The sequence below is a fragment of the Apostichopus japonicus genome, chromosome 8 (genome assembly GCF_037975245.1).
Source record: "Apostichopus japonicus isolate 1M-3 chromosome 8, ASM3797524v1, whole genome shotgun sequence".
Classification (NCBI taxonomy): Eukaryota; Metazoa; Echinodermata; class Holothuroidea; order Aspidochirotida; family Stichopodidae; genus Apostichopus; species Apostichopus japonicus.
In genome coordinates, this window is record NC_092568.1 from 1,827,197 (window position 1) to 1,848,389 (window position 21,193).

General features: G+C 37.4%; 1 protein-coding gene across 1 annotated transcript in view; it reads left to right on the forward strand.

Moving 5' to 3' along the window:
- The first annotated feature begins 8,288 nt into the window (after positions 1-8,288).
- Positions 8,289-21,193, forward strand: part of LOC139971206 (bestrophin-2a-like) — an 84,308-nt gene continuing 71,403 nt past the window's right edge. The window contains exon 1 of the mRNA XM_071977480.1: positions 8,289-8,883. Coding sequence (XP_071833581.1) covers positions 8,860-8,883 — 24 coding nt within the window. The 5' untranslated portion in view covers positions 8,289-8,859. The remainder of the gene's footprint in view (positions 8,884-21,193) is intronic.

A 21,193-nucleotide genomic window follows, 5' to 3' on the forward strand; every position in this document is an offset into this window, starting at 1 on the left:
CCCTGTTGTTTATCTAACTGGTTGTGCGTTGAACAGTTGTCGTCTGCCACTGCTTGACGTGCGCGCGAGAGAGGCGAAGTTTACATAAAAAGGCGGGGGAAACCTTTGAGTGATATAATGAGTGTGCTGAGACTGGAGATATAGGCGTGGTAAAAGCAATATGGGCGGGCGTTAACGTGCGTTCAGATGCGAGCTGGATAAAGTAACATAAGTACCCCCATCATAATATATTAATATTTAGTCTGCTGTGGATGGAGCTAGCGCTGTAACGATCTTTGATTCAGGTGTACAACATTGTCATGATGACTTTTGATTTAGTGATAGTTGTTCTAATGGTAGTAATTCATACAAATACACACACACAATATAAAAAGAAGTAAATAATCACACATACACACTCACGCAGTCAACTACAAGGTGAAACAGCCGCTATCTTTAAATTTCACACGAAAGCTTCGATTTTAATGTAACATCTGCTCCTTATAGTAACATGTATAGGAGCTAGAGAGTTGTTAACAAGAATCACCAAAACGGCGGCGAACTGAACGAAACTGATTATTTCAAATGAAATTTTAAATGATTTTTTATGTTAATCATATTATTAAAAGTGACATTAATCTTCAAGCAAGAACAATTTCATCCATTTGTCTGCTTTTCTTTAATGCTGGACATATCGCCCTTGTCATCGCTTATACGCTCTTTGATAAACAGAGGGCGTGTTTGTCCAGTGGCGTAGGAAGGTACTTTTGAGTGGGGGGGGGGGGCTGAAGACTGATGGCCAGCCTGGGGGAGGGGTCTAAGGGGAGGGGATGTTTTTTTTTGCATTTCCAGGTGGCCTCAGATGCAATTTGGTGCAATATAGCACACTTCAACACCCACTCCATTTGTAAACTTAATTTTGTATTTTCACCTGGCCTTAGATGCAATTTGGTGCTCCAAATGAGATGTTTTTCTCATTTGGAAATGAAAAAGGGGTTTTCTGACTTGCACACCGGGGGGGGGGGGCGGAATGATACTTCCGCCCCTCCACATTTTTCACTGGGGGCTGGCGCCCCCCGGTTCCTACGCCCTTGTGTTTGTCACAACTGTTGATTCGGAATTGCGTACAAACATCGGTTTCGCGATCATTGTAAAAGACAACAATCAACGTTCAATAAATTTTTCATTTCTTCCCCTTTATTTCTCTTTTCTTCCTTCCCTTTCTTTACTTTTCTTACTGTTTTATTAACTTCTATCCCGTTGTTCTTTCTATATCCTTTGTATGGTCTCTTCTATGTGAGATATCCCCATTTTTGCCTCTCTCTCTCTCTCTGGAGAACGAAGCCTTACTGTGTCAGTTGTAAGAAAGCTCTGATCTTTTTGGATATTATATCGCCCTGAGACTAAAGGCTTCACAAAGAGCGCTATAGGCACGTATAACCTCAGATTTATATCAAAGGCAGCTTAAAAACCCAAATCCAGGCAAATCATTCTTGGGTATCGAACTCTCTTGCTTGTCAATAACTCTTTGTCAGTAAATTGATATCTGAATTGTGACAAAGTCGTGATAACATATACCCAACTTAAGCCCCTTTCGAAATGAGCACCAACTTCTTGCAGGTAGGTAGATTGTCTGTTGGAATTAAATATGGAATGATACAGTCTTACCCGTCATGTGTAATTTATATGTAAATTGAGACATTCATGCGTTCGCGTTTCAACATTCCTTTCGTTAGGACAAATTAAAGTGTGAGTATGTTTGAAAGTTATACTAGAAGATGAGGTGCAAAGCTGACGAGTGGTAGTTACCCTATCCGTCACCCCCTACCTGCTCCAACGTACACGAGGTGATAAAAAAAAACTGGACTCTGGACAAAAAGCACGTTGTTTATCGAAGTGAATGAGTATAGATTTGCTCAAATCAGATCGAAAGTATATAGTGGCTACCGATGTTAAAGAAATACCGGTATGTTAGGCATATCTATAATGTGGAAACAACAGAGTGCATGTATCATGGACGCCGCAGAAATAAAAGAGGGGTGGGGGAGAATATAATTCATTGTCCACAGATTATCAGAATGTAAAGCCTACATTAATTCATGAATAGCTTCCAAACTCATTTTACTTGATACATTTCTCTTCCCTATCACAACATATCATGCCAAGCATATACTTTGTCTTTACATGAACGTGCAGTATACGACACTTTTGGCTTTAGTTTTAACAATGTTTTGATTGTAATTATGCCTATAACATTAACTTAATGGAATGCAAGCTTACCGTGTATCTGGATTGCCATGTGATGTTGTATTCAGGTAAATAGTGGCTTTTTATCTAGTAAGTGTTTGAAGTGAATAAAACTTTTTTTTTTAAATTGCTTAGTCAGGGTTAGTTGAATTACTCATATGCTGACACCACATGGAAACTTTTGAAATGCTAGTGTACTATATTCAGAGGCGTATCCTGGACGAGAGTGTGACCCGAGGCCGTTGAGGCCGGGATACTGCACCCAGTATATCCGAGGAATATTTAGACTATAAACTAAGACTAAGACCCAATGCAAGGTTGGGCTAATACGTAGTTTTTAATTTTTACGTGAGGCTCAAAGGAGAGGGGTGTACATCTCGTTTAGTCAGTCTGCATCCGCGGCTGAAAATATTATTTTGATGTCAATGATATTGGCATGCCCTGCACCGCTGTAGCCTAAATATATGCAGGTGAACGTGGTATTATTTAAGAAAGATTATAATGAATTGTTACAAAAAAGATCATTTTAGGAACAATTGAGATAACGCTCATCTTATATGCGGGGGTTTATAACTTTTACAAAAACTGGCACTTAGAATTCACCAGGCTCTTTGAAAGCTCGAATACAGTGCCCACAAGTATAACCTATATGTGTTAAAATTAAGTGTAAAATATGTTAAATTTACGCCGTCAGCAGGCTGCTACAAATTAACTCGGTAATGCATCACATTCGAAATAACGAGGCCTACATTCCGTATTACTATAAGATGACAAACTTGGTCGCTTAATACAGGTCTTTGGTTCTCCTAACTTGCAGTTTACACACAATGCTGGTACGTGAAAAGATGCACTGTTAACATGCTTCCGTCATTAAAATGGTCACAAGGCAAACAAGGGCGTAGGAACCGGGGGGCTGGGGCGCCAGCCCCCCCCCCCCGTGAAAAACATGGGGGGCGGAAGTGTCATTCCGCCCCCCGCTTCGCAAGTCAGAAAACCCCTTTTTCATTTCCAAATGAGAACAAAATCTCATTTGGAGCACCAAATTGCATCTAAGGCCAGGTGAAAATGCAAAATTATTTACAAAATGGAGTGGGTGTTGAAATGTGCTATATTGCACCAAATTGCATCTGAGGCCACCTGGAAATGCAAAAAAAATTCCAAAGGGGAGGGGACACCCCCTCCCCTTAAACCCTCCCCCAGGCCGGCCATCAGTTTTCAGCCCCCCCCCCCCACACTCAAAAGTACCTTGCTACGCCACTGAAGGCAAATATAAGCCCAGTTTATAGATGACACTTGTGTTAAAAATGATTAGCTAATATCGGTACAGGCAGGTCTTATGCCCCCCCCCCCCAAGAAAAATAATAAAGTCCATGACTTGGTATTCACAATGGGATTTTACTGTCCGCCAGAGAGATTTAAGGTCCATGCACAGTTCATGATAATTTTGTTTCTCAGCCAGACGTTTCGGTGTTGTCTCTTCGGTCTTTTGAATGTCCCCTTATATCTCTTCCCTATCCACACCCTATCGAAGCCCCACCCCTCCCTCCGTCGTTAATCGGTGACACTATATACTGCAAATCTTTTATGTCACATGTTGTGGATAGTGTACGAACAATTCCGCAAAGGAATTCGATACACAGTCCTTGCCCACTCATATATTAAATAAGACCATACAGGTGTTCCTTGAAAGGTAGCTACATCTGACAGTAACATGCGTGCTTGATTTATTGCAAGGAAGCAACTGTATCCCAAACAACATAAATTTGCGTTGGTTTAATTGCAAACAAAACCTCTTACAATGAGTCAGTAGCCTACACCCTATTGTTTTACACGCATACTCTCAAACTATAACCGCCACAAAGATGGTTAACATTACCGTGTTTGTATAGATAGATTGGTCTTATTTGAATTACACGCAGTGGAGTCCAAATACTTCTCTAATAGTAATACGGTGAGTTTCTTGAATTTAGTTTCAATGGTCTTCGAGCTATTGTAACGGCATTGTATGGAAGATCGTATGTAGACGATTGGTAAAGTGCAATCCTTTAGAGTTGCTATCGGAAACATTTCTCGCTGAATGTTAGATAAAACGACCCTCCTTATACATTTTGAAGTGTTAATTGTCTTTTTTTTGGGGGGGGGGACTCCTTACCCACCCCTGATATACATCCTTCCTCAGTTTGTTTTACGTATATAAAAACATTCACTAACACAAAATGGCTTCTGTCTTTTTTTCTTAATAGATTAAAGAATTGTGGTAAGTACCTCGAAAATCGAATAGAAAATCTGCTGATTATTCTCCGAATGGTCAAAACAGGCCATTTTTTTCTTCGATTTTGTGAAAATGAATCCTACTTCGTACGCATGGCCGGCTACAAACAGTGAACCGACGAAACTTCAAGATTAATGAAAATAGCACTTCAAGGGCCTTTCACTCTCACACAGTGACGTGAGACACTGAGATAGACATTCCATAACAAGACAAATACGAAGGGCCATAGATACTTTCATTAATTTGTTCTCGAGTATAATCTTTCACTGTTAATAAAGTAAGCAAATGGGAATTTTATTGATTTTGGTTCGGTTTTGGAAACCTATTAACGTACAACAAGACTTACAGACAAGGTTGTATTTCTTTTATTTTGCCGATGTTTCAAGTTTTGCTCATGTTCTCATAATTACACTTAAAAGCTTTTCTCGATTTTCTTTTGAAGGTCTTTATATCAACTCGAGTTTATTTTGTTGGCCATAATAATTATTCACATCCATTTGGGTCCAACTTAAAGGTACATATAGGTGTCTTTTCATGACCGATGAAGACCACGGCGAGGTGGAACCGTGAATACGGGTAACATGCAGGTGTGACAGATGCTTGACACCAAGAAACTGGTAGGGTGAAGCCCCCTTTCCCGGAGCCTCACGGGGTCGTCAGCCTAAAAAATGGCGTTGCAACAGGCTCAATATCATCAAGAAGATGTGGGAATCGAACCTCATTGCGCTAATATATACAGCGGTCCCGCAGATACTTGGCTTCGCTCGCTTTATGGGCCCGTGTCATCATTATCCGCGGGTCTCCCACGTTAATGGTTACGCCTCTGTAGGGAGGGGTAGGCCTGGTTGTAGCTACGTCCTTGTTAACGGTGCTTATCGTAACAACAACAAAATAATAAGCCCATTTTGTTTTCTTTATACGTTTATGGGGGAAATGTCTCAGATTTACAAATGAAACATAGTTTGAGGTATATTTTTCTTTAATAATATATAATTGAAGCCCTTTTTAACCTTGTGTAAAAGCTATATACATATTAATCGAATTAGACTGAACGGAACCAAGGACTGGATTAATACCTAGTTTCTCGGTAACATGTGGTATACCAACAATACTATGTTTTTTCACTAAATATCGAAATCCGGTATAAGTGAAGTATAGCGTCATCAACATCCTAAAGTGGAGTTTGCCTACATGGTCCTTCAATTGTTTTAGGTATTTTTTTTTATATTATCATTAGTTGATATTATGTTCCTGGAGTTTCTGACCCTCAAAATTAAGTTACACAAAAGAATAGTCCAACTTGTTATTGAAAGTTCCAGGAAGATACTTCTTGATGATTGGATGACCAGTATTAGACTTTCTAGCATATTTTGAGTAATAGATGAGTTCCAAGTCAGCCTCACCTATGATTTCACTTGATCCAAGCGCAATTCTCGCACCGGTGCGCATGCGCCCTGCATCGAGACGACTCACAGGCTAGAAATAAGCATACGTACCTCTCCGTGCATCCATTCCTCCTTAACATTTGAATTTCAGTAAACATGCTTTTAGAGTGGCCGAAACCTTTGAGACTGCCCCCAGAATGGTTTCATTTTTCACATCCAAGTGGGTGTTTACACCATTAACTCTATTTGAAGAACAACCAACATCAGATTTCAACTCTCGCCATGATAGGCTATCTTCTAGAAAATTCAGTTTATTTCATAATTCGCGAGAAAAACGAGACGGCTTTTATATGAAGCCTCATTTGCTCATTTATAAACGTGTCTTTGTTTCCTTCCTTTCCTTGTTTTTTTTTGTTGTTGTTCAATTTATGATTTATTACTAAAAGTTTGAAGTCCTATATTTATTCTTCGTGACATCGCTTCACAGAGTAAGCGCGGTCGTGCTTAATTGTGACAGTGACAGGTTTTGCTGTTGTTGCTATATCAAATTTCAACCGAAACTGAAACTGATTGAGAATATACATGCCGCTGCACATTTACGGCCGAAGATCTCTTATGAACTTGCTGTCAGCTGCTGACGAATAATACAAAAAAAAGACTAAATGTGGAGAAAGATACACATTTACTCACATATTAGGAGTTAAAGCAGCTGCTTGTGATTTGATGAGTTATTTCAACAGAACATAAAGAATTTCCTCCTCTCTGACATGTCTCAGCTCTACTAATGCACTTTCCCATCAACCCGTAGCCAATATAGGCTGGTAGCTTTTTTTTATCATCCCTATTGACCATCTTCTAGGTTACCCCTCAGTACTTCTTCCTTCCAAATCGGTCAATGCTGAAGTCTACCGCACATAACACGACTTAATACCATCATTTATATCGTCTGAACCATTTTGGGATAAGTTGATGTACTATTCTCACGACAGTTCTTTCAATGTTCAGAAAGCACGCACTTCCAAAGTAGATGTATATACGTAGCCGGAGTAGCTAATTAACAGTTAAAGCATCTTTCCGAGTAATAACAGAAACTTCATTGACTTCAATACAGAGCATTTGTGAATCTGATTGAGTACGGTTATGTAAACCCATTTACCGGCTGGGTATACTTTAAGATTAAAGTCATTTACTAAACTCCATGCTTCGTCGATATTTAGGTACGCAATAGAGAAAGGCGTTAAATCATACACAGTATACCACCTCGTGCTTACCAAGGTTGTACATTATTTGAAAAATTCAAATGCTATCATTTATAATCACAAGTTAAAGAGCTGCTATCTTAATATATATATATATATATATATATATATATATATATATATATATATATATATATATATATATATATATATATATATATAGATATATATATATAGATATATATAGATATATAGATATATATATATATATATATATATATAGATAGATAGATAGATAGATAGATAGATAGATAGATAGATAGATAGATAGATAGATATATATATATATATAGAGATATATAGATATAGATTTAGATATAGATATATAAATACTCTAAAAATAAATACCATTTACGTCATTACATCTATATGCGGGTTTAGCTACGTCAGAACGTAAATCCTCTAGAATTGGTTCTTGATGAAGCAAAATGATTTATTTCGTCTGAATGAACATATCCTTCGCAGATTCATTTTGTTTAATGAATAAAAATGGTTAATAATCGACGGTAGAGCTTTATAATAAAGATGACGACGAATAGCTCTTATTGTTTCAATTAACCTTTTTTTTATATATTTATTTTATCAATACGACTAATCCATAAGATAACCAGTCGTAAGAATAGAAATGATCATCTCACGTTGTGATGTGTAATTGTTGTTTTGTTTTCTCTGACCCTATATATTCTTTATTCATACACTAAAACTAAGCTAACACTATAGTCGTAGTCCCTATCAATTTCTTGCGTTATTATATGGCTTGAAGATGAGTGTCGCTTTACATATAAAGTAATTATCTTTCTGCTACAATTTCCCCCGTTAGTTTGACCATGAAATATCTCTTCATGAACGAGCAGAAATCCTTTCAAATTGTTTCGTAAAGTTGAAATTATTTTCTGCATGAATGCTTTCCAATCTTCAGCAGTAAGATTGGTAACCTCGATTTCATTTCTCTTTTATTATCATTATTATTATTCTATATATTTTGTCACTTAAGATCCCGAAGAAAGACAAAGAAATCAAAAACAAGAAAGAAAAGAAAAATCGTTTATAAAACAACAACAAAAATAAGAAAAAATGAGAGCTGTAACGACGACACATTTACTATCACACCGCACGCTCGATATATGGTATAAGAAATGAGGCAGCCAATTATCATAATGCTTCCACGCAGTATACATCTACCGAAGAAAGCAGAAGTAGAAGGGGAGTTAATTCATCGACAGTCAAACCTAGCCAAGGAGAAGTTAATCTCCTAGTCCACTACCGCACGCGTCGACTCTCGATCTAATCATCAAGCCACTATTTTCAGCGTCAATCTACGAAAGCTCGTTGATTCCGCCGTTGCTTAGTGGTGGTGGTGGTGACGGTATAGTGGTATCAGAAAAGAAAAGGAAAAAAAATATTCCCGAGAAGAAAATCACACTCTGGTCTTTTACGGGACTGATTTGGTGTTTGAACCAATCGAACGGTGATTTCTGGATCAGTCTGAAATTATTGGAGTTATTTGCTTTTACTTCCGTCTTTGTTTCTTTTGTTTTGGAGGGCTGGCGCACGGATGATAATGATGATGATGATGTTGATAATGATTCTGATGAAGTTGGATTTTTAACTGGGGATTGTCTACATATTTCGACGTGCTGTGCGTTCAGATTATGACTTTTCAAGCACTGGTGGGAATAAATACTTTGTGCATGCTTTTGGTTTGTGTTGGGAAATCATGCCGATCGGTCGTCTGCAGAAGGTGAGTACCAATTGTATTTTTTCTCTCTTTTTTCAGTGATTTCTCTCACTGGTTACTTTGTTTGTTTTTTATTATTTAACGTAAACGTGTGTAACCTAGAATGATGAGAGGAACATCGCAAGGTGCATGTTCGAATCATGAAACGACGCTCAAGAATAGTTCAGTGACAATGAATGCGGAGTCCCTAGCCAGCACGATTCAATCAATTAGGAGAGGCAGATACAGGGGGTAATAACCATTACTACATGGCCTATTGAGTGGAACATACTCGTCATGTGTTCTGTGCCTGTCATAAAAGCAGCAACCTTTAATATTGATGCAACGGTAAAACAAATCTTGCCCACGGGATTATCTGTTACACTCATTGAACGATTACTAGCGAGCGTTGAGCGTGAGGTCCGAGATAATCTGGTGATATTTTGCTATCTGTCAGATTCTGTTATTAGTAGGGAAAAACAAGTCGTCACTAACAACCTTCCACCGATAAAAGCTTTCGAATTTATTATAAATAAATTTGCAACATTATAACATTTTTTTCTTTTTGCGGTTTTCAACAATCAGTCCTCCCTATTGGCCATTGATGATGTGAATTCATTAAGAGAGATCAGATTTCATTTTTCTAAATTTTTTGCCAAACACGTTTGGCATTTTGACATTTTCATGCTAATTTTTTTCGGCACGCTCGTTCTATTTTTAAAAAAAGACTTGAGAAGACTATCGTGCATTTTATCAAAATCATTAATAAGAACAAGGCAAATACCGACGTGATTTGGAAAGATAAGATTCTTACAGAAATCTGAAATTGATCAGATCATCTTGTTGTTTGCCTTATATGCACCCGTCCCTCACTTATAAAATAGCTTTGAAATCATGACGCTGTTTTGTTGAATGAAGAGAATACGCCCACTTTGCTCTTAAAATAGATGTTCGGCATCGATCCTTTCAGAGAGATTATAAGAGATTATGGGGGAGGTTCTTCTTAATTTACCCTCGTGACTGTTGTTGGTGTGTTTTTTTTCTCTTTTTTTGTTGTATCTCCCTTTGTTTGGAAGTTTGTTTTCGAAGGTCTATCACTGAAGGAACTTTACTTCCGTTTTTCGCTACCATGAACAAAGTTTGGGATATGATACAGAATACACTGCAAAGACAACATTTGCCCTTGCCCTCACTTGCAATGTCTCAGGCATCCTCTACCCCGCAGGGAATATCCTGAACTCGTGCAATGAAGAAACTTGTGGTCTGAAGATGAATAAAGTCCTATTTAGTTGAATTTTGTACCAATTTAAACAATCTCTTCGTTTGTATATGTACTTCTGCTATTCTGTGTAGGTTATATCTTCATATATGCATATCTTATATATGCATCAACAGTAATATTTCAACTGTAAACATATATCTGTACCTATATCTATATCTATATATATATAGCTATATCTATATCTATGTCTATATATATATATATATATATATATATATATATATATTATATATATATATATATATATATATAATAATGATAATAATCAGCAGTTATTTTTACGACGCTTAAGCGACCACAAATGTGGGAGAAACCCGCAAGGGCTTATGGATTACAACTTGCACGTCCCGTGTGGAGGCATTCATATTGATATACGACTATTAACTTTAAATTTTCTTTCTTCGTAACTAAGATGAAGAGTTTCTCTCATTACTTCTTCTTTTAGAGATGACTTTATAAAACTGTCCAACTACATTGATTTGGAAGGCTGACAAATCAGTCTTAAAAGATTGAACCTTCCCTAATATATTTATTACAATCAGTCTACGTTTTACCGTTGTATTCTAAAGGATATTGAATTTAACAAAAAAAAAATTTTTTTCTCTCTCTTTCTTTCATTTTTAACATTAGATGAAAACTTAAATCAATTCGTGCTTGCGTTACTTGATCAGAAAATTAGCTCTTTATACCGTCCGTGATACGCGATCTTTCAAGCTAGAATAAGTGTTTTGGATTTTCTCGTTGTTCTTTTTCGGTAAAAATGAGCCATGATTTTTTAGAAGCATAAAAGTTTTATTTGATTCGATACCATTTACATCTTTGGCGCCCTTTTGATATAGAAGAAGCAGTCATGTTTGTTAATTGCAATGTTCTCCGCTTTACGAAATACTACATATCCCATCTAGAAAATAGAATGCCTATTACGTCCACTGCAGTCTCTTCGTCTACACAATCTGATAAGCATGGAAGAATGCTCTCGCCAAATCAAGCGCGACATCGCAGCACTTAACTATGTTTTACCTTTTTTTTTCTGATTCGCGCGTCACAATCCTGTATAACATTACTCGTTCCGTTACATTTAACTTTCTCAAGACTGTTAGCTTTCTTCTGTCTTATTGAAACTGACTCTTGACTTACTTTAGAGAGCTGTACTTTATATACAGGCTAGACATTTTTTTGCAATCTTCATTTCTGATTGACTAAGTGTGGAGCATTAAAGCATCCTTCGAGTTTTTATTCAGATCAAGAATGAACTGTGTTCAGTGGCATGTATATATATATATATATATATATATATATATATATATATATATATATATATATATATATATATATATATATATATATACATGTGCCAAATATGCCTAGTATTGCTAATATACAGAAAATTATCTTCAGGGTTGAAAATTTCGAAACTAAGCCGTGGAAACTGTAAAAGCAGCACTTGTTTGTGTAGAATCGGAATAAAATAGAACAAAAAGGACCTGCTCTTTCCTCAACGTGATATTTCTCACATTAGTCATATAAGAACCTCGAGGCGAAGTGAAACGACATCAGTGTCACCAATGATGCTTATTATAATTATTCGACTTTTTAACCTTGGAATGCTGCTTTAAGTGTTTTTTTCTTCAAAATCTCTATACGACAGAGTATGAACAATGTGATTCTTCATTGTATTTATTAGGCGGGATGAATGTAAACAATTGATCTTTGTGTGTATTCGTCTTCTTTGGATGAACACATTCTTCACCGTAACAGACGGTGCTATTCAATCCAGTATGGTGAGATATTGTTTGTCTATACCTAAATACAACGGTCTTACACTATACATTTGTGATCTGTTTAAACAGAATTCATTCGCGTCAAATTTCAAGGACCTAAAAAAAAATGACAATCTCTGTCCGAGCGCTAGTTTTCTCGATGACATCTTTTTTTTTCGGGTGCAGGAGAAAAATTCAATTTTGTTAACAGGCTTCGCTCGCTGAAGATAATTTCCGGGCAACACGCATTAGGTGAAATCGTGCCAGATATACCACGTGATCTTTGATTTACGTCGTCGGATCAAGGAAGGTTGTGAAATGTAATCTTAAGGAAAACTCCCTTCCCATGTCTCTCTCTCTATCCTTATTCACAAGCAGCTCAAGAGTGATGCATGAAAATCATTTCGAAGCCAATGAACTTCCTTTCTCTGTGATATACTACGTTGCTTTATTCGGTCACTAGAGACATACGACGTAGTTCAGCCGTATTGACAAACGTAAAGCAACTGAGACCGCTTTGTTATAGATTCGTAGGTTCTATTTATCGGTAAGCACAGGTACACTATATAGAAACAAGGCCGCGCAGTTATTTTTTTTTGTTGAACAAATATATAGTTCACTCATGTGACCTCTGTTGTCTTATAGTTTAGGCAGTTTTAGTCGGAGGGGGCACCATTTGACTTTGTTTTTAAATTCTAAATGCTGTAAAAAGCTCTTGTAAGTATAACGGTATCGTACTTCGTGGTAAGAAAACGGTTCGCGCCACCTTGTGCCGTTCATATATACCTGGAAGCTGTCAATCCACTCAAGGTGCTGCGATTTGATACTGTTTATTGTAAGTGTTCTTACGCATCTGCTATTAGTTCCGTTCTCATTCCATTCTATATATAGGCTATAACGTAGTGCAATGTAATGTAGTTTTGCTTGCCTCGCCCTGGAGGAAGGTTAACACTCAATTCTAATCCCAATCATATATATGCTGCATGGTATTTAGAAGGTAAGTGAATAAACTGGGTTTAATCTTGCCAACACAATTACCCTTAATTGAAGCAATTAATTACGGAGTTGGAAAGACTGCAAGGGTCCTTTATACATGAAGCAATGAACAATATAGTTGTCTACATATATGATGTGCCACTTCGTTCATCATCGGAATCTTCTATCAAATTCAGAGGGTTCAGGAATGTATCGCCTTTCTTCGAATTTTCTATAGATTTCAATCAATTTGCACGTTTTTACATAATGGTATCTTCATTTGGAATCATATGAGAGTAACACGTTCTCTTTGTGAAGTATTTTGAACATAAATGTCGTTAAAATAGCTTTGAGAATGAAAACCTATACCTACTGTTTCAGGCATTTCTCCCGATGACGTCATATTTTAGTCTCTGAGGAACCCTGCCAGTCGTTTGCTTTTGATAACTTACCTGTCAACTATTTGACATTTAGCCTCCCAACGGGGAAAATATTTCAAGACTTTCTTTTCACCACTCTTCAAAGTAGAATATGAGGTTTGATTCTTTCTTCACGAAAACGTGACAAGTTTTTCGTAAGGTGTCATAAGATTAGCCTAATAAATAGCATTCTTTCATTTTTCTTTTCTTCATGGGTTTTAACTTTTGAAAAACTAAACACAAATTGGAAACAACTGGAAATTGTTTTGTTCTTGTTAGAGCTATCTTCCTTTTTTTTCCTTTTTTTTCCATGCATATTTTGCTACAACTAATCATTAAGTTTCATTACGTTCTTATTTCATATCTTCAATTTTCTGTATGTTAATTGGATTGAGAATTCTTGAATATTAATGTACCCCTGAAATTTCCTTTAATGTGTTAATTCCTGCAATGTACATTCCGGGTCACGTCATCAACAAACGAGATCATTAAAAACGAGAGCAGAACGTAATTATATAATTATAGGCCTATGTATATTTTTCATTCGAACACGTTTGCCAAACACGTCTCAAATACAATTGCTAATGACTATACAAGTGAACCACCTTTCACTTTGATATCGTAATTTCGCAATTACATCACTTGCCACAAAATGTCTTCCATTAGATATCACATGGCGGCGCAAGAACTTTGGTATACCGGTATACCGAATATATGAAAATATCGATAAGAATTAAAGAATATCATTATACCCTAATTTGAACAAAATTATGTCTGAAAATATTTCAGAAGGGGTGTGGGAGGGGTGCACGTGGGAAGAGGCGGGGGTTCCTGTTCCACTCCCCCTGGATCTTACCTGTTTTATATTTTAATCATTTGTTTTCGTATCAAGTTTATGAAAGTTTGACAACTATTATGTAGAATCGAAATTGGTATTTTTATTACAATATTATTTACGCTTATTATTCCTTTCTTCTCTATTACTCCACCACACTCTATCTCTTTCTATTCGGAGGGGGGGGGGGGGGGGTTCAGAAGGGCCTCGGAATGAAAGACTACTGTATAATGTAAAGACAGCCGCGATATACATCATCAATCTCATTTTTTTAATGTCAGAGAAAGAGAGAGAGAGAGAGAGGTGGAGAGCGAGGGAGAAAGAGGATGGATATAGAGTGAATGTGTACACTCGTTCTGCGTTAAATTGAATAGTCTTCCATAGAAACCAGGTTTGCAGTTGATTTGCTTTTGTAACTCACATATCACTTAGATTACATAAACCTAATTCACCATGCATTCCACGTATGCGTCTTTATTTGAAATCCTTTCAGCGGGTGCAAATAGATAGGTTGTATAAGCTAACACTGCAGTCATGACACTTGTCGAATTCTGGAGTGTGTGTTTCTTATGCGAAGGTTATATGGAAGGTTTTCATAATGTTCTCGACTCACTTCCTTTTCTTTATTTTATGGATTTAAAAACAGGTTACTCAAGACAAAGATTATATTGGGAGTCAACAAGGACAATTTATTTCTGGTAGGAAAAGGGTGATCGGGATTGGGGAATGTCCTAATATGGAGCAAGAAGAACCATAATTACATCATACGTGTATTACTGTCCAGTTGTGCAGTCTCTTTGATCTTGAATGGAAGTGAAAACGAAAACACCTATTTTAAGTAAACTTCCTTCCACCCAGGGGCGTCGAGAGACCATGTGGACACGAGACAATGATCACAGCGCCCTCTTCAACAAGTCTTTATTCCCCTAAGTACCGTTTTAATTATGAAATTGAGAATATATTATTCTTCACCTCATATCATCGGGGATGCATTTAGTTACACTCCAATGATATTACAATTGTGAATTTTCGTTTCCATGTTAAACCAGAGAACGAGATTCACAATGCGAAATCCTTGCTCCTTTATCGTGTTATTGTTCTATGTGGCTGTCAAAATGAAACTCAGATTTGAAATCCGTAATGTGTAATTTTGCTTCTTGCATATATTATATACAACGAAGCGGTTTAAGCAGGTGTCACGAGTTTAATGACGTCATTGTTATAATAAATTTATAATGGAAGATGCTATAGCGTGATACGATTACACCATTTTTAGTCAAGTTTTCTCTCAGAAGTATTCGATATGTTTAGACCTATTAATGTGAAGCCGTAAGTTCAAGCTTGCGCCGAAACAAAACCAATCTGATTGAGATTGTGTTGAAAGAAGGAGCTGTGAAACTCGTCGCTTTTCACGCGCGCATCTTGTGTGATTTGAAGGCAAAATGGAACGTGGTATATACGCGCCTTACATCTTCCAGCAACAACGTCTACACCTGCTGTTAATGAACCTTGGCAGATTTTAACACATTTATAGGTTATTTTGTGTTTCACCATCCGATAAATAAATTAGGGTTTGCTGTCTGAGAGCTTTAGGGAAGACGTCTGAGATGTTCCAGTCATTGTGAGTGGTTTGCTGTATAGGATGTAATAATTATTGAGAAATGTCAAATAATGTCCCTTGGCGCAATCACCATTTTTTTTACGGGGGATGGGGTTAGGGGCGGGGTAGGGGGATAATATGTTATATCCTTGGCTCAGGTTATGGTTCTAAGGAGAGAATTTGTTTGCAAGAATGAAGGATGGTTGGTTGGTGATGCAAAATAGTATTACATTTTACAAGTTTTGAGAAAATGATGATGAATTTTCAACTGTTCAGTTTGTGCAGTGTAGGCCTATACGGTATATATTAACGAACTGTTTACTATTATTTTGTGTGTGTGATATTGTATCTGTCGGTGGGGAGGGGAGTGGGGGGGCTGAGCCCTCTTGAATTATTCTGGGGTCACGAAGTATATCTAGTTACACCCATGGTTGTGTGACTAAAATTGCATGCGATACGATTGAAAAATTTAAATTTATGATATACATATATGAGTGTGTAAAGTGACCCTTAGCTCCTGCACTACATATGGTGCCCTATTCAGTTAAATATTTCGTTTAAACTGATCACGGTAGGCCTATGCATGGACAATGCATGGTGTCGGCCTATGCGTGGATAATGCATGATGTAGGCCTATGCATGGACAATGCATGGCGTGTGCAGAATCTTTGAAGGTGGGTGTCAATTTTGTAAGCAAAATATTTATGCACCCAATGCTTTGACCAACCTACTTTGTCAAGGCAGCTCATATAAACATACATTTTCCAAACCATTCTGTAAAAAATGGTTAGCATTAAGTAGCCCCTATGATGTATAGCCTATAGCCTATATATAGTCTATAGCATCTTTTGCCTGACTCTAAATATAGCATTTGACGCACATCAACTCGGACGCGTCACAATTAAATACTGTACAACCGATGCATTCACAAATTACCCCCGATAAAATCTTCAAGGAAAGGATCATGCTCTGATCTGCAGCTTAACAACTTTTCAGTTTTCATCTCCGATGTAGAAAATTGTTAGCCTTGAGAATGTTTGACTTGGAAGTTAATTCTTGAACAATCAACAGCAACGTGACATTTTGTCACGAACCATCCAATTTGAAATGAGTCCCTAAGGTGAACGTAACATGTCAGTGTGCAGGGGCGTATCCAGGATTTTCCAATAGGGGGGGCGCCAGGCATGAATGATCGCCGTCCTGGGGGATGGGTCTAAGGGGAGGGGGTGTACAATTTTTGCTTTCAAAGAAGGGCTGAAATGCCAAATGGTGTCATATGCATGGGCGGCGATCCGTACTTCCGAGTGGGGGGCGGGGGATATGACCTTGTTGACTATCTAAGCGTAGCGCCACCATGAGTTGGCGCGAAGCGTACAAGAAGATTTTGGGATTAACAATCCCTCTAGATGGCCGGAAACGGCACTTCCCGAGGTTTCCAAGCGGCATATACCCAACTTTAAAATAGGGATGTCATGTCCGAAATATCTCATAATCAGGATCCAAAATAATTTTTTTTTTAATTTCGGGTGTTATTTTGGGAAAATTGCCCCTGTCAATCTTGCTTCAGGCGCAACGTTAGAATGTTCGAGAGCTCTGTTATATTATTCGATGAAGAAAATGGCCTCATGCAGGCTATTATAGGCCTATACACATGCAATACACAATTACACATAGTTACATTCCTAGGTACCGATTGCTAGGGCATCCAGGTGAAACGTGTATTAAGCATTACCCTGGTTACATGAGATTCTCAGCTGTTCGAGGGAACATGTACGTGTGTAGGCCTACTATAGGGCCTATATGAATACTATGAGGGTGCATATATGTACTATATCAATACCGTGGGCGCAATAATACATTTTGTTGTTATAGGGCCAATGAAGCCTATAGAGTCAACTATTTTTGCTTTATAAAGACGCTTTATTTGAAAAGATCGCACTGCGTTTATGGTAGGCGAGAAATGAAGCTAAAAAAGAGCCGTACATTAACGAAGATGCATAAATGTAGGCATGAAAATATTCTTATCCCTGGCATTTGGTGGGGGGGGGGGGTATGGTGCATTACATCCCCTCCACCCATTTCCATGGGGGGATATATCCCCCCTCCACCCAGGATCGCCGCCCATGGCCATATGTGATCCATTTTTCGACCTTAATAATAAGCAACATTTCCAGTAAATATGGACACAAAATGCACAATTTAGTATGGCTGGCATGTCATTTAGTGTTTATAGTGATAATACAAACACAATTACCATCTATGTTTCTAAAACTATTATGCCGCCGAACTTCGCCAGAACCTTTTTTTGGCAAACAAAAAATAAAGCATACGGGAGGGGGGGGGGGGGTTGAGCGATCACCGACATCTCACATAAAGGTCGTCATCAATTTTTTTTTTTTTTTTTTTTTTGCTAAACTTTTTTTTTTTTGGTGACGGCCAATAGGGGGGGCGCGCGCCTGTTGCGCCCCCCCCTGGATACGCCCCTGGTGTGTTTCTTCTTCTTCTTCTTTTTCTTCTTTTTTTTTCTTTCTACGTTCCTTTTTCGTTTGAATTTCTTCCGGTGTTTTGATACATTGAGGAGCACTCATTTGTCCTCATTTTCCAAACAGATATTCATTTCAATATATGACTGCGTGAAAACTGCGAGAGTATATATAGATTTGATCAGTTAAAATTTCAACCATGTCTTACACGCGACGCCGATCTGGCCATAAATTGAAAATTATCATCTAAAACCGTTTTTTAGCTGTTTGTGGAAAATTTATGACGAGTCCAGAGGTCATTCAATATTTACAGAACTGCCATAGAATTTAGTTGATATTGTCACTGCAGTGTAGACAGGCATGTATCTTGTCGCATAGAAACTTAAACCACAGATCGGGTTTCATTATAATTAAAAGTATCATATACATCCTTTTTTATCAAAACACGCGCAAATGCCTCCATTTTGCAAATATATGGTGGCAATATGTTGCAACGGTGCTAGTGTAGGCTCTCAATGTTTCACTTAAAGGCATTGAAGACTCGCCCCAAATCGCGTGCCGCGCTCTGGTAAAGTTAACTTTCTGTTGCTTGCAAGTGACGTTTTGTTCGTGTCGCTACAAAATGCAGACAGTAATGAAACGTGATACCTTAATTGTTATCTTTAGCTGGACTTGAGATGTCCATCGCTGTATCGTTTGTATACTGTGCTGTGGGTATTGACCGCAGCTGTATGCACTGACTGTACACTAGTGTCTAATTATACCGACGGTAGCAAGCTGTGTGTGTATTTCCTGGGATCGATGGTGGTGTTTAACACTTCTGTTACACCTCAGTCGAAACTAGGTCAAATTACCGGCATTAGACGTTTCTTTTTGCACGAGTCTTCACACCCTTTAATCCATGTGCACTATGAACTGCATACTTCATCCAAATAATTATATGAAAGAAACGTTATATGAAAACATGATATACGTTTTATAAACGTTATATGAAGGAAACATTAAACGGATATTCCGGCGTTTGTTTATTTTTTTCACTAACTTGCTGGACTGTTTATGCACTTTAGGTCAAAATCATCAACCCTTAATAGCATTTCGTTTTTATGCACTTTGTTTCCTTTTAACCTTGGTTAAAATTGTATAAATACATTTGTTAACAGCCCGAGTGAGTGATGTCATCATGATGCATTAGGGATGAAAATGTAGCGTATTTGTTATAATTTATTATGTACAAATTATTCATCCACTGAGGAAAATAATATTCTTACAAACAAGTTACGCATTGATGAAATTCTAAATACAGGGAAACATTTACAATAAAACCAATATTCCACAATCTTTCACATTTCAACTAAAATATTACAATGAGGAAGTGTTAAGTTTTTGAAGAGCATCTGTCATGATGACGTCACAGACCACCTACTATTATTCACTTCCGTAAAGAACATTTCTCTTACGTAGAAGTGTTACATTGTCACTGGAATGTCCCTTTAATCCTGTCAATGTTGAATATTTTTCGGTATGAGTTACAATTTATCACCCTGAACTGTTGCCCGAACAGCGGTCGTGTAGCACTCCTGCACCGGTTAACTGTATCCGTAATACCACCATTAGAATATGGTACACATCCACACCTGCTATACGCAGGTTAAGTGAACTGTTGCATTGGAAAATGTTTACACGGATTGATAAGAAACATATAAACGAATGTATACAGATTGAATTCAGCATTCTGACGTGTGATGAAATTCGTAGTAAAGATCTGTGAGCCTGTGTATCTTACCCCTACACCGTCCTCACACCCCTCCCACCCCACCCCACTCACCCCACTACACCATATATAGGCCTACCGGTCAATTGCGTAATCTTTGTTTCTCATTCACGTGAGCATTATATTGACTCTTTACATGGGATAAAGTCTTCCTTGCCTGTTGGTATTTTCATTATAATAAACCCCTCAGTACACATTGCCAAGAAGAGATGTGTACAAAAAATATTGAAGGGCTAACTAATTAGATCCCTCCGCCACTAATATGTTTTTATACAGAAATACACCATTCGTGTTAACATAGGGAATAAACATACATTAGGAGAGTATATGAAACAGAAATGACACAAATCTGAGATCATTTTGAACACAAGGTCGAGACTGCCAGTAGCCATAAAAAAATGATATCATATACCGACTTAATCTGAAGCTTATAACTAATCATCTGTTTCACCATAGCAACCGAAGAGACATAAAACCTATTTCAGCGAGCATGTTTAATACAAATATCAAATACTTGTAATGTATACGGCATTAAATCTATTATGGACTGTTTATGGAGCCAGATTATACGTCTTTTATTCAATAGGACAATATGAGGTATATACAGTCCAGTTTAAGTTTCGTCTTTATGAATCATTAACCTCTTTAGATTCGTCCCATGGGAAATGCATCTCTAGATTGAGTCTCCTGTTTAATCCAATTGATAGCTTGAAATAATAACCTTTTCTCCACTTATGCAAATGAAATCATTGACACAGCCGTTTTCGATTCTTGCAACTATATAACTCCATAAAGTGGCATTAAAACGCTATATGCATAAAGGTATAGGCTTATATATCTTTATCGCCGAGTTTATAACGAATGCAAATCGTCTTTATTTTTAGTAAATCAATTTACTGGATGCCACATACAGTGTTAGGCCGATGATTAATACGGTTATGACTTAAAGATGACAGCTATATAAGATATAGGTTTCCATAGATACGGCATTAGATGATACAACCGTGATAGGGTTGATTTTACTATGAAAGTGAGCCGCGTTCTTCTTCTTTTTTCAATTCCTAGTGTGCATATAATTACTATGTACAGTAGGTTGTAGGGTTATAGTAAGGTGTTACACGAATACATTGATTTTATGTATGATCGATTAATAACAAAATTTAATGTGTTTTTAATGAAGCAAACTATAGTTAAAATAAGATAAAATTA